Source organism: Balaenoptera physalus (assembly GCF_965194825.1).
Source record: "Balaenoptera physalus genome assembly, chromosome: 3".
NCBI classification, from domain to species: Eukaryota; Metazoa; Chordata; class Mammalia; order Artiodactyla; family Balaenopteridae; genus Balaenoptera; species Balaenoptera physalus.
The window spans coordinates 51863073-51877688 of record NC_138890.1 but is presented as its reverse complement, the minus strand read 5'-3'; the positions used below and the strand labels follow the sequence as shown (position 1 = coordinate 51877688).

Genomic DNA, 14616 nt, shown 5'->3' with positions numbered 1-14616 from the left:
TTTCTCACCTTAATTTCCACCAGTAAAGGTGTGCAGGCCTGGAGCCTTGTGGCCTTCTTTGCTACAGATTGAGACACCACCTGAAGACTAAACAGAGGAGGGTGGAGTCAGGAGATGGAAAGAAAGTAGCAACCACTCTGTTTGTATTCCTGGATCTAAGCTTACCTTAAATCCAACTTCACCCTTCAAATCCCCAGTTACCTTCCGAGGTAATAAATTCCTTTTGGTTTTAGCTGGTCTGAGTTGTGATTATGTCACTTGCCACTAATGGAGCTGTGACAAACACACTGGCCCCCAGAGTGAATTAATATTGTCAGCTTTGCTCTCTGTGTGAGGGAGATCACACGATCCCAGTTTAAGTAGTGCAGGCATCTGCCCCCGCCAGAGCGACCAACGGGCCATGGGACTCACTAGGGAAGCCTAGTGAGCACATGCGAAGGGGTCAACATGTGCCTCGGTCAGTCATGGAAAGTGCTTGTAGGGCCTGGACCAAAAGCCTTTTTTGCTCCCAAAGCTCTCTTGTGGATAAAGAATTCATTGTCATACAAAGGAAATGGGACTGCCTAGCACACAGGGTCTTGCCCACCTGGATCAGGAGAAACTGTCCCAAGCAATTTGTCCTTCTGACAAAATAACAGCACTATTTAATTTTTAAAAATATACCTACAAAATGCCACCTGTTCTCAGACTCTGTGGGTAACAGGAGCTAGAAGCTCCATAGTCCTCGTATCTAAGGGTATCAGATGTTCCTACAGGGAAGGAGGAAGCTGGCAGAATCTATCACATTTCCAATGGTCTGGTTTACACAAAACTCCCTGCAGGGGGCAGCCTGGATGTGCGGCTGAGATTTCAGTGTTCCTTAATATTTCCATAAGCATCTGACAATGTCTCCAGAGAAAACCCACTTGATTACAATAACTTGCACTTTTACACTAAGCACTTTACAGATCTCACTTAATCCTCTGGGTACGACTTTCATCCTCATTTTACAGATGAGGAAATTGAGCCTTTGATAAGTAATTCATTCAAGGTTGAGCCCTTGATAAGTAATTCATTCAAGGTTTCACAGCTGTATATGGCGGAACCTGACATCAAGAGAGCCCTGGGCACCACTCCCAGGTCTGTCTCTAAGATCTTGTGTGATTTCAGGCAAGCTTTCTTCCCCTCTCTTGGCCTCAGTTTCCTCATCAGACAAACGAAGCAACCAGACTGGCTAATCTCTCAGGCTCCTCTCAGCTCTAAAGTTTTTCTAGTTCCAGGTTTAAGAAATTCGCTTTGGACTCTGCACCCTGGCGTCAGCCTGCAGCCTAGAGATGAACAGGGAGCATGCAGCACAGCCTTTCAAAAGAGAGTTAGTCCCTGCTGCAGTGTTAAGGGCTGGGTATCACCTTGGCCCCCAGGTTGAGGCACCCAGCCGGACAGACTCTCTAGAAGTCTTCATGGACCCACAGTTTTTCTCAGGGTTCCAAAGGGGTAGCCTGTATGCCAGCTTAAGCCCACAGGGGTATTTTAGTTGGCCCTGCAATGTTTTAAAACAGTTGAACTTAGTTACCAACATTTTAGAATCAAAAGCTGAAATCTGGATTCCCGGGTTCTCCTGAAAAGTCTGAAGATCTGGCCACTCCAGGCCCATGTTCCCCCTGGCCACACTTCCCTGAGTTGCTGGCTCCTGGCCTTTCAGCTGGAACAAGAGTGCTCTGCTTTGCCAGGTGGTTGGCTCACACACAGACCTCCCCTGACTGGTCCTGTGGGCACTTCGGCCTGTGAGCCTCACTTAAGGAGCCAAGAGTGCTCTTTTCTTGAGGAAGGACCCGACGGGAAGGGATGTGCAGCATTGGGGCACAAGAATAAAAGCTCCTTTTCCTCCAGACACAACAGCGCTCCGGGCTCTGTGACAGCTGAAGGTGAACCTGTGGCCTGGGTGCAGGTAGGAGCCTGGTGCCTTGGAACCGAAACCTGAAGATGCAACAAAAGGAGAGGTTTTCATCCAGCCATGAAACTCTCCTTCTCCCAGCAGCCGCCACTCAGATCTCTATCTGCTTTCCGGGGCCCAGGGTGGACCAGCAGGCATGTGTCATTTCCCTGGATAGGAGCTATAATGGGGACACTGTGCTGAGTGGAACAAGAGAGGTTTTCATCCAGCGACCAGCATTGGGCAGACACTCGAGCAAGGGGCTCTGGGGCTCACCCTGCACAAAGGAGTTTGGGAGCAGGGCCCTGAGCCAAGAAGAAGCCCCATGGGTTGGGCTGCATGTCTGCAGCGGCAGGCAGTGGGGCTGGGAAACACAGAGGCATTGCTCCCAGAACACATCATTGCAATCTCATTTTCCTCTGCAAATAGATAATAGAGGATAAAGGAGACCACCCCAAAAATACCTGCATTAATAGAAACCTCGTGAGTCCTTGAGCATTTATTCACTGACTCACCCCACAATACTTGCTACCACTTACTAAGTTCCAGGCACTGTGCTAGGCCCTAGGGAGCTCGCAACAAGTAAGACACAACACCCACCCTCACAGTACTTGCAATCTGGGGGGCCATGGAGAGGTAAGGAGAGACCTAAGTAGGAAATTATACATTGATGACCCAATGGAAGAACTGAGAGTGACACAGTAACAGAGTCAGTTCAAGAACCCAGATCTGAGCCCCCAGTCGGTGGTTTTTCTTACTCTTTCCAGGGTCTCCTGAGATCACTGCTTGTCTGCTCTGAGGAATGGCGGGTTGGAGCTTAGTGAGGAAGGCACCCCAAATACTATAGTAAGGAATTTGAACTCTACATTGAGGGCAAAGGACAGCCATCAAGTACTTTTAAGGGGGATCTGATTGGAACCATGGAACGGTCACTGTAGCAGCCACAATGGAAGCAGACCTGGAGGCAAGGTGACAGGTTAGAAGGCTAAAGTATGCTTCTCTCACTGGGACAAAGAACATTTAGCCTCCAAATTTTTCTTTCCCAGGGCTTCCCAGTTCCACCTGATAAGCTAAGAATGAGACTGGGGAGTATCATTTGTTTTCACAAGACTAGGAGCATGTGGGAGCTGAAAGCTTTTTTCCTGGAATTGTTCACTGGGACCAAATTTGATATCTTTTTACAGAGCTGGAGCTCTCTGCACAGACTTCTTTAGACAAGCACCAGGCAAACCTAGAAAACTTAGTACAACAATAAGAAAAGGGAAGATACGAGGCAGATCCTAAAAATCCTTTCCAGAGAATTGTATTCATACAGGGAAGTGGAAAAGGGAGGAGAAACCAGGCATTGGCATCCACAACTTCCATCCCCATTCTTATTCCAGCACTTCCCACCTGATACCCTACAATCTAGCCAGACCAAACTGCTTTACAGACACATCCTGCAGTTTTCTATCTCTATGTCTTTGCTCTCACTGTTTTCACTGCCTGTAATGTTATCTTCTCATTGCAGGCTCACCCAAGTGTCTGTCATCCATTACTGTCTCCATGATCAGTAAGATATTCTTGCTTTGTCTTAATGAATTCCAAGAGCACTTTATCTCTCCTCTGGCACTTTTCACATAATAATTTTTAATTAAATTATTTTGTACATATTTATCTCCTCTACTAGATTGTAGGTTCCTTAAGGATGGAGATCATTTCTACTTAGCATTAGTTCTCCCAATAGAAATTGGCACAGAATGCAACAAACGTTCCTAAGTGGACTGATGAAAAGTGGGGATAGATTTTATGGTGACTATAGGCCTAAGTAAAGGAAAAGTACAGAAAAAATATATAGTTATTCCTTGTCCCAAACCCACAGCCTCCTCATCCACCTCACCCAGTTTCCTAACAGCAACCAAGCTGTAGTCAATTTAGTCAACAGTGCCACCTAGCGGGCATTGTGGGTAATTATTAAACCAGAACCACTACACCTTCAGAGCGACTTCTTTTTGTTAATCCTTAGGAAAACTGTGCAGACTGTGTTCTCCCATTTTTACATCTTTCCTAGACCACAGCTCAGTTAATTCCACTCCACAAATTCTTCCATAGGTGCATATAAACTCCCTTTAGCTTTTTTGATTTTTCTGTTCCAATTCTCTTCTAAACATCCAGAGTCTGAAAGTTTCTTAAAGTTTCTAAAAGTTCTAAGCCTCCATCTGTTCTTGCAACAATTACGTTTTACATATTTTTAAAATTTACTTCAAGTGAAATATTATGCTTTTTAAAGTATAAATGGGCTAGCCTGGAAACCTGACTACAATTTATAGCCTTGTTTCCAAGTGTTTCAGAATTCAAACAGTGAACTTTTAGAAGTTAACCCACTTGTAAATCGTTGGTTGTCTGCTTTAGAATTTAAACTGACCTTTTCAAATTGGAAAAGTGGGCAGGAACAAAGAGGAATTGGCAAACAATAACGGCTCACAGCTATTTACGGTTTACAAAGTGGGTTTGTACCATCATTTCATTTGCCCTCCTAACAGCCTTGTGAGGTCAGTATGAGGTTTCCCACAGCACAGATGAGCAAGCAAACCTCATAGGCTTAAAGTTGTACACTTAGTAATTAGAAGAGCAAGAGCTCACACAAAGTTTTCAGACTCCAATCCCGTTGTTTTTTCACTACACCATATTTCCTCTGTGCTCATACACAGATATACTAAACAAACTACTGATGCAATCTGGCGAAGCCAGGGCTAATTTCAACTTGCCCATCAAAGCAATGGAGGAAATAGTCCCAGGCCAGGAAAACACAGGATGCTTTTTCCCAAGTCCTTCCTTGTGCCTTTGCACAAGATGGTCCCAATGCCAGAATGTTCTAAGTAAAGGAGTGGCCTAGCCAAAACTTCAAACTGTGACCTGGCCTATCTTGGGGAGGAGGAGTGTCTAGAAGGAGAACTAGGTCTAGACTTCACTTTATGAAGGGTCTTAAATTTAGACATTTCATATTGTCTATAAACGGTTTGGACCTACTTACACAGAGACACACTAATAGGATGAAAGATGTTGACATTCTTCATACAACTTTAAACTTAAATCCCATTCCTGACCACACTGGCCATAGCAATATTTTTTCTACATCCTGTAATTACTTTGGGAAGAGCACACTTAACATTGCACTGCATTTGTATGCTAAAAAAGTGTTCATTTCCACAATTTTTATCACTCTGTGTTGGCATTCTTCACGTTTTAGTGCACAGGGAACCTCGAAAGTTGGATGTGTCCCAAGCCATTGCCCACCTTTTAGCAATTCTCTCTTTCTCTCCTTTTCCTGGGTGGTTTTATTTTTTAAAGATCTTTATTACTTCACTCCTCTTTTACACCATTATTGACATTGTACCAGCATAGAGTTTGGTCCACTGTCTCGCTCTAGAAGGTGCCCAGGAAAGACCTGTTTAATGGAGAAGATAAACCAAAAGCCAGGAAATGGGTGGCAGCGGCAGGGAAAGAGATTTTGATTCCATTGCTGAAAAACAGGTTCTAACAGTCTGTACAATCTGAAAATGGACCGGGCTGGGAAGTTCAGTAGTAAGCCCCCCGTCACTAGCGGAATGCAAGCAGAGCTGAACAACGCCTTGGTCTGGGTGGGGGTGGGACGCACGGGCGCGGGTACGAAAGAAAGCGTGTGAACTGGGATGTGGGTCCTCTAGCCCCTCACGGAGGGGCATGAGGACTTGCAAAAGGCAGGGCATGGCGCGGAGCGTGTGCGGGACAAGGGACACCGGCGGCCCAGGGGGCGAGGCGGGCTCCGGGTCTATTCCGGGAGCAGCGTGCAGGGGCAGGCGAGGGCGGGCGGGGGCGCTGGGCGAGCATCCTGTCGGGGGAGGGGACGCGCGGAGGGCGCTCCAGCGGGCGGGACTGCAGAGCACCGCACGCCCGCAGCCGCCGGCCCCGCCGGAGGCACCGCGCCCTGCTCCGCGCGACCGATCGCCGGCGCCATGGACCGAGGCCGCGGTAAGAAGAAAAGCGGTGCCCACACTTGTTGCTTGGTGGGGAGGGGAGAACCGAGCGATCTAGAGGCCAGAGAGGACGAGGGAGAGACGCGCGGTGGGGCCGGGGCGAGGGGCGAGGAGCGTGGGCGCGTGGGCGCGTGGAGCGCGTAGGGGGGTCGAAGGCCGGGCGCTGTGGGTACAGGTGCCTCCTGGGCCAGGGCAGCTAGGGGTCTGTTAGGGACTCGTCTGTTAGGGACTCGTCCCGGAGCTGAGTCGCCTCCTGTTTGTGAAACCAGCGTTTTCATACACTTGGAGTTTTAACTTCATAAAAGAATCCCCCCCAGGATTCCTGAGGACGGCGAGCTCCTCTGACCCCATCCCACCTCCCCCCCAACCCCCACCGAAAGTAAAATAGGGCTAACGAGTCACACTCGTGAAAACCACCGGACATGCGAAGCCCCTACTGTTCGCACGCTGAGAAGCCCCAGGAGACCGAAGTGTGCAGCTACCCAGGGTATCGGGAGGAGGAGCTGCAGGAGTGTGTGTGGGAGGCACATGGGTGTCCAAGCCCTGGCTCTGTTCCTGACAAGCTGTGTGACCTTAACCTACCCTGTTTCTCTCTGGGCTAGTGACGAGGTTAGACCACACGGTCTCTGAGACCCCTTCTTGCTTGGACTCTTTTTCAGGAGGGGAGAGTATTTGATAAAGTTTCACAGACATGGTGGGGGCTGGTTGAAACTGCAATTGACAGGAGCAAAGAGAGGGCATTTATGGGGGGCATTCATTGGGGCCTGTGCTTAAGTAAAGGCCTGGACACCTCAATGGGCTCATGTCTGTAAAAAAAGTGGCCTGCTTGAACATGGGGGCAGTGTCAAAGGCTGACAACCAGAACACCAGTGTCGTAACTTCCCACCTCTGGAATCGAAGGAGATCACAGGTGTGAATGCACTTGGTAAACTGGCGAGTGCTGTGCCAACATGAGAAGCATTATTATTCTTGTTATTATTATTATTATTAATGGAAAATTCCTCCCCTTCCCTACAACAATCTTACACCCTTCCTCCATCTGCCTGTTTGCTGTGCTAAGGCCTCCAAGGGGAAAAAAAAGGAGTGGCCAGGGGTGTGGAAGCAATTAGGAAGGGCACTGGGGGCAGGGATGAGAAGAAGAGCAGGTGTCGGGGTAACCTCCCTGCACCCCTGTTACGGGTAAAGCCAGAGTTCAGAGGGCTACAGGGGACCCCAGGCTTCCAGGTCAAGGTGCTGGGGACAACTTCCCCACCCACACCATCTCCAGCACACAAAATGCTGCATCCACCCTCTATTAGGAGCTGGAAGGGCAGGAAAAAATGGAGGGGGCTTCCGTTTGGCTCTTTGGGGACCGAGGCTGTGATCTGTAAAGCAGTTCTCACCTGTTAACTGACTCCTGGACAAGTCTGCAAAGAGCATACGCACTCGCCAGGGAGGAAAAAGAAAAGAGAGAAGAGGCACCTCTAATATCCCTCAGGCCCCCATCCCCACCTCCCACATTGTACATTTAAAGCAAAGAGCACTGCCCTTCACCCCATCACACCCCACAAGTTGCCAAATACCACCCTGTCCCCGGTACAAAATCCCCATAACTAGCCTACCTGGAGCTGTGGAAAACAGACCACCTGGAGCTTTGACAGACCATGAGTGATCATAACTCACTCAGTTTAAAATGCTTAATAACTGATGCCTCACTCAAGAGGGCTGCTTCCAGACCACTCTTCCTAGGAAGCCAGACTTCCCGGGAATCTATTAGTACTCAGAATGCTCTAGGGCTCTGACCTTCTCCCCTGCTGCGGGCTTTCCTAGCCTACTTTCCTTCTCCTTCATAGCCCTTGTCACGATGTGCCATTACTCTAAGAGTCAGTTATCCGACTATGTGTTTAGTGTCGACCTACCCTGCCAGAATGTAAGCTTCCGGAAGGTTGGGAGTGGATCTGAGTGGTCACCCTGCTGACACCAATGCCTGGCACACAGTAGGAGCTCACTAACAGTGGTTCAAGTAGTTCATTAGTAATATGAAACACACTTTATAGTGTACCCCAAGTTGATTAATGGTAATGCTGATTTTTAAAAATACATACCACAAAATCCTCACATCAGAACAGTTCTTTGTGACTTGCAAAGGTCTTCTCAAATGCGAGTGAAGTGGATGAGGCACACAGGACCAGGTCATCTGTCTAGATCCTCAGCTGTCTGCCCTGAGAAACTACTGCAAACACTGTATGAATTAAAACTATATATGAACTAGGATGCAAAATCTGTGTGGGTTTTTAAGATAAAATGTGAGAGTCTTCACAAATCATTCCAGTGGAAATTCCTTCTTGTGCCCATATCCCCAGGAGGGTGTGAGCACTCTCTTCTGTTGCCAGGGAAATTTTAAGAAGCACAGGTCTCATTTCAGCCCCATACCGACCACGTCGGGAGTGAGACTGTCGTGCCCAGGGAAGGAAACCACACTTCACTATTAGTAACAGTAACAACTGAAATCATCAAGGTCTTATCATGCGCCAGGCAACATGCTCAGCTTTTTACATGGCTTCTCTTGGAAAAAGCGATGGGATGGGGCTATGACTAGGTACTATCATTAATCCCTGCCTCACAGGAAAGCAGGCTTGGCAGCGTAGTAGTCAGCTAGGGCTGCCGTAACAAAATACCACAGACTGGGTGGCTCAAACAACAAATTATATCCTTACAGTTCAGGAAGCTAGAAGTCCAAGATCAAGGTGCCATCTGGGTTGATTTCTGGTGAAGCCTCTTCCAGGCTTGTATATGGCTGCCTTCTCACTGTGTCCTCACATGGCCTCTTCCCTGTACACAGAGAGAGAAAAAGAGAGAGATCTCTGGTGTCTCTTCCTCTTCTTAGAAGGGCATCAGTCCTATTAGATTAGGGCCCACCTTTATGACCTCATTTAACCTTAATTACCTCCTTAAAGGCCCTATCTCCAAATGCAGTCACACTGGGGGTTAGGGCTTCAATGTATGGGTTGGGGGGGTGGGGGACACAATTCAGTCCATAACAGCAGGATTAGGTCACTGACATTAACTTATACAGTCACTCGCCATGTGAGAGGCAGAGCTGGGTTTGAACCAAAGTCCTGATCTTAAGTTTGCTGCTGGCTGCCTCTATAGTGGCAGGTGACCTGCCCAAGCCCTAGAGTAGGGCTTGGACGCCAAATCTTCCTGCTGCAGGTCCAGGCACCTCCATTACGCCACAACTATACCGTTCAGATCTTCAGCAGCAATTACAGCATAGAAGCTCGTCATCAAAGTCAACTGACTTGAGAATGAAAACAAACCTGGGAAGTAGGATTTCTAGTCTAACAGGATACGTGTCTTCCCATGAGTAAAGCAGGATTCATATAACATAGTAACAGACACAGAAACCACTTACATTATAATGAAATTCCTTCCAGCAGGACTTCCCAATTCATGAATATCATTCAAAGAGAATCAGCCATTGGTGAAGGTAACACCTTCACTATAGACTAATGATTATGGCCACCACCTTCTACAGGACCAGTAACTTAACTCTTTATCCTCTAATGAGGATAAAATATGGATACTGATGATGCCTACTTCTTGGGGTTGTTATAAATATTAAGTATATGGAAAACACTTCAAATAATGCCTAGCATATGAGAACCAATCAATAAATGCTGGCTATTGTAATAATTACAGTCTTTCATTAATCAGATTCAACATAATAAAATTCTACTGGCCCCAAGCTGGTCTGACTCTGAGGACACTTTTTGAGTCCCTACTCCATTTTAAGAACTGGGCTAGACAATTTTGTATACAACTCAAAGACGGGGACCATGTCATAATTTTTGTATCCTTGGAGCTCCTTCATGGTGCTTGTCTCTTGGAAATCCATCTCTGACGTGCAATAACTGAACCATCTGATGGGCATTTCTGAGTGACTGATAAAATATTAATACATAAGGCCAATGTGTCTTTTTTCTCTTATTTATTCTATTTATTCCTGCCTACTGACTATGGTTGTGTCTTCACAATTTTGCTTCTGTGAACTTTCTAGTCTTCCGAGTTATCTTTGCTTTAAAGTCTTTCGTCTAAATTTTCTCTAATTTTTAATAGACCTTCTTAATGTCCAAGGTTGTATCTGATATGCCTAGCTCATATGAAACAATCAATTTCCCCAAAGTTCCTTTCCTTTCTACTTTACAACTAGTTCTTTTTCAACTAGTTGCATTCAACCCAAGATGGGAGTTTCTTTTGCTGAATTATATTCTCTGGGAGATCATATTGTCTCCTGGGCAACTCAAGACATAATCTGAAGCTCTGCTTTTAATTAAGTGATATTTTTATTATTTAAGAGATGCTAGAAGAACCTACTCGTGTCTTGCCTTTGTTGGACCAGCTTTGAGATCTATACTAGGAAAAGCACATCTTCCCTATCTGTGGCTTCCATTGGCCAAGTAGCCCATAGCCATTCCTATGATGAGCTCCCATCCATGACTCACTGCCCAACTTCTGTCCCCAAGGCTATGAATCCCCATACCTCTTCCCTAACATCTGAGTTCATTCTCTACTCCTATCAATTACTGTTCTTCCAAAAGGAACACGCACCCATATTCATGTTTTCCCTCCAAACATGTTCCATAACGTCATCTTTGTCAGCCTGGAGACTCAGCAGAGCTGAGTCGTTCAGAGAATGGACAAATTTAGGCTTTGACCATGACTTCCTAGCTGTATGATCTTGTATGAATTGGATAAATTACTTAATTTCTCTGAATGTCAGTTTCATTTCATTTGGAGTGTCATGGGAAAAGGTAATGCACGTAAGGTAGCACTTAGGAAACATTCAGTAGATGATAGATGTTACATTTATCAAATATAATTACTTGGACTTTAGCCACGCTCTGCAATGGGTGTATGTATAGGATTTAACTTTACTCTCTTCCCTGAAGAGGCTTCTGCTGGCACTAGACATCACTTCCACTCCCTTGTCCCACAAAGGGTTTTTTCTGCCTCTCCCTCAACTATCAGTTTCAAACCCCACTTCTCACACAGGTGAGTACCCTGCCGAGTAAGTTCTTCCCTCCCCACTCTCTGCCAAGAGCCTATCATTATTTCATTCTGATCTTTGGTTTGGAAAAACAACCCTGATTTTGGATACCATTAGCTTCTCATACCCTTCTACAAAAACCTTGCAATTGAACAGAGAAATAAAACCCCACCACCATACACACAAACTGCAGCTTCCTGTTTCTTCCCACACACTTCTTTCCCTCCCTGCAGTCTCACTTCCAGTCACACCTTCTGCTGAAAGCCCACATCCAAGGGTCACGAACGGCTTCCATTTTGTCTAATTTTTCACCCTTCCCAGTCCCATCTTCTGGGCTTCTCTGTAGCTCTGACCCTCTACTGTTTACTAAATGGATTCTCCTATTTGCAAAGATGGAGAAAGCATGGATTTTGCAATCAAATAAACCTAGGTTAACCACTGCTCCATCCCTCTGCCAGAAGCCTTTTCTGCCTCTCCTTCTCCCACCTCCAATCCCACTGTTATAGGTGCTCATAGCCTCTGGGCTCCTCTTGCTCTAAGGCAAGTGACACAACTAAGTCTTATTCTGCTAGTCTGCAAAGCAAGAAGAATGACACCCAAAACTGGGAGACTGCAATGTGGTAATATTTGCCCAGCACCCAGCGCCTGGCCCATGATAAGTGCTTACTAACTGTTATTTCCCATCTTTTCTCTAGCTCACTTTTTCTTCTTTGATGGCTCTTGCCCCTCTCTCCCCACCACCTCAGCCCTCTCTCTAAACTCACACCTGTAGACAACCAAGCCCCATTATGACATCTATTCTTAATGTCCATTTTCAGCCATGAGTTGAGCTCCACTCTCCTGCACTGGCTCCTGCCTGTGGAAGTTTCCATTTGGAAGTCAACTCAACCTCCAAGTGACCCAATTTTGAACTCATCTTATTCACCACCAAATCAGATCACCCTTCCTGTTTCTCTTTTTCTGTTAACAACACAATCACGTGAGGAGCTATTGAAGGAAATGGGGCTGTTTGTGAATAAGACTAAATTTGAAGGGGGGTACATGGGATCAGTTCTCAAACTAGCTGTCCTGTAGAAGAGTTAATAGAAAGACTCTCCAGAAGGCTATACAGGAGGTTAAACAGAGACCAATTGGGGCACAATCTGGGAGAAGCGTACAAATGAAAAGAGCTATTCAATGACAGAGTAGGAGGTGCCCAGGAACATAATGAAGCAGAGGCTGAGTGGCCACAGATCAGGGAGCCCCAGAGTGGCTCCTATGGGGATCACAGTAAAATATAAGTTAAAACAACTGTCACTCAATTCAAGAGGTTTCCATAGGCATGACCCTTTTGCAAACTACAGAGAACAGGACTTGTAGGAGTATATACTTCAACCTAAAGCATTCATCTTTTATTCAAATGTGTAATATATCATAGCTTTTAATGGGACTTATGAATTTTCTATGCTTGTGGGTAGAATTTGGGAAGAAGAGGATGCAATTAAAGACAGTTACTTAAAGCTGTAGATCTGATCGTACTTAAACTCTTTCATGGTTTCTCATTGTTCTTAAGATATAGACTACAGTCCTGGTGGTGGCCCTCAAGAACCCACCCTGCCTGTCACCAACTGACTTTGGGCCCCTGCCCATCTCTTACTATGGGCTCTCCTCACACTGGCCTTTGTACCTTCACCTGGTTAACTCCTTCCTGCTCATCCTTAGCGATCTGCTCAAACATTACTTCCTCAAGACAATCTTTCCCTGTCTCCCAAGCTACGTCCCCCATTACAGGTAACCCTAGCACTCTGTACGTCTCATTGGTTACCATCTTTGCAGTTATGATTAATTATGGGAATGAATTAGCTGTTAATGTGAGCTCTGTGAGGGCAGGGTCCTTCTTACCTTGTTCACAGTTCTTTTCCTAGCACCTAATGTAGTGCTTTGCATGTAGTATATTCGCAAAAAATGTCTGTCGAGATGATGAATAAATAAAAGAAAAATACAAAATTCACAGAGTAGAGTTGGATACGGCCACTTTCAGCTCCAGGATTTTACATTTCAATGATTCCTATTTTGGGGACAGAAACACAGACTTCGCCATTATTCATCGTTTCCTTTGCTTTCATCCTTTCTGCAATCACGCCCCTAATTCTGTTATTGAAAAACGTATCCTGGATGGCTTCTTCTCCTATATCATCTCCTATAGGAGCTTCCTGTTTCTACTCTTGCATGTCCAGCCTCCCTTAAGGACCACTCTCTATTGTCTAAAGCAGTGGTTCTCAAATCCAGCTGGGCCCAGAATCATCTCCTAGGGAGCCTACTGAAACTATACCCCCAGAGGTCTGATCAGTGGGTCTGGAGTGAGGTTTGGGAATGTGTACTTCTTGCAAAGCTTCAGGTGAGTCTGATATGCTCACTGTTCTAGTGCACTGGTTTATCATAACCCTTGACCTTGCTCAAACACCTTGCTTGATTCCATTACTTGCTCTAGCACTGCCTTTCACACTTTTCAACCAGCTGAAACTCTAGGGTTTGGGTCTGTTACCCAAAGTGTCTTCCAAAAGCTTGAAATGTCTCATTTTATCTAAAGTCAAACAAATTTCTATTATCGTCCATAACATAACTGAACAAACACCCCCAAAAAATCTTTGTGCAGTGGACTTCCAGAGACACACTGTATTTTTCTCAGGGCTTCTTCCCTAACCCCACCCTGCCCTCTGCCATGGACTCCCAGGGTCTGTGAACTCTAGCCTGAGAAGACAAACCTCCAATAAATGTGCCAGCACACAGGGCCAGCTGGGAAATGGATCTGGACACAGAAGCAGAAATCCCACGTCCTAGTGCTGGCTCAGCCACTCACTTCTGCAATATAAGTACATACGTTTTTATAAAGCTTTTTAAGTTCTAGAAACCTTTTCACATTCATCAGTCGTGTCCATTTCCACGTAGTGTCAGGGTTGTTGATCATGGAGTGCTTCCTTTGGAGCTTGGGCAACCTCTGGTAATCATACATGCTCTCACTCGGCAGTCGTCCACAGGGGGGTCACTCTGGGTCAGAAGGAACCTGTGTAATAGCAGGGATATTCAAACAGAATTGACCACTAAAATCCTTTCTCTGGAACCCTTTCAGCCTTGAGTTTCTCTTCTTTTCTTAACTCTGGCAAAAGCCTTGTGAAGGGGTCAGCTGAGACATTCTCCCCATTGGATGTAAAAACTGAGGTTCAAAAAGATGACTCTGCTATTCCCTCTCCCTGAAAGAGACCACTCAGCATCACCTCCAAGAAAACTACCTGCCACATCCTCCCTCAACCTTCCCACTGACTTTGGGTTAGCACCACCCTCCTCAGTCTCAGCTTTTAGAAGATTGTATTGTACTGACTTAAATGCCTCCTGTGTGTGTATGTGAAACCTGTGCTCTGAGACTGTCTCTACATCTCATTTCCAGTGTCTAGCACATAGAAAATGTTTAATAATAGCCAACTGAGCGCTCACCGTGAGTCAGGCAGTTTACATATGTACATTGAGCCATTTAATTCTCTCAACAATCATGAAGTTGATGCAGTTTGACTTTCATGTACATAAAATATGCCATTAATTTTACTGCGGGAGAAATTCCATCCAAAAATGTTGCCAGCAGTTGTGAGTGGACAGTGTCTGTACAGAGTGCAGCTTTTATTTTCTAAAATCACGGCTAGGGCATG

At 45.9% G+C, this 14616-nt stretch overlaps 1 protein-coding gene and 1 long non-coding RNA gene across 5 annotated transcripts in view; one reads left to right on the top strand and one right to left on the bottom strand.

The window, feature by feature from the left end:
* LOC309657205 overlaps positions 1 to 14616 on the bottom strand; it is a 131518-nt gene that overhangs the window by 51487 nt on the left and 65415 nt on the right. For all 4 annotated transcript variants that reach the window (XR_014261693.1, XR_014261694.1, XR_014261695.1 and 1 more), the window contains exons 4-7: positions 13828 to 13979; positions 12818 to 12983; positions 7992 to 8718; positions 9 to 1956 (exon numbers count right to left, since the gene is read on the bottom strand). This is a non-coding gene — a long non-coding RNA (uncharacterized lncRNA). The remainder of the gene's footprint in view (positions 1 to 8; positions 1957 to 7991; positions 8719 to 12817; positions 12984 to 13827; positions 13980 to 14616) is intronic.
* The window catches only part of AFAP1L1 (actin filament associated protein 1 like 1), a 75845-nt gene continuing 63179 nt past the window's right edge, over positions 1951 to 14616 (top strand). Inside the window, 3 exon segments of the mRNA XM_082454107.1 lie at positions 1951 to 5671; positions 5673 to 5821; positions 5823 to 5902. Coding sequence (XP_082310233.1) covers positions 5615 to 5671; positions 5673 to 5821; positions 5823 to 5902 — 286 coding nt within the window. The 5' untranslated portion in view covers positions 1951 to 5614.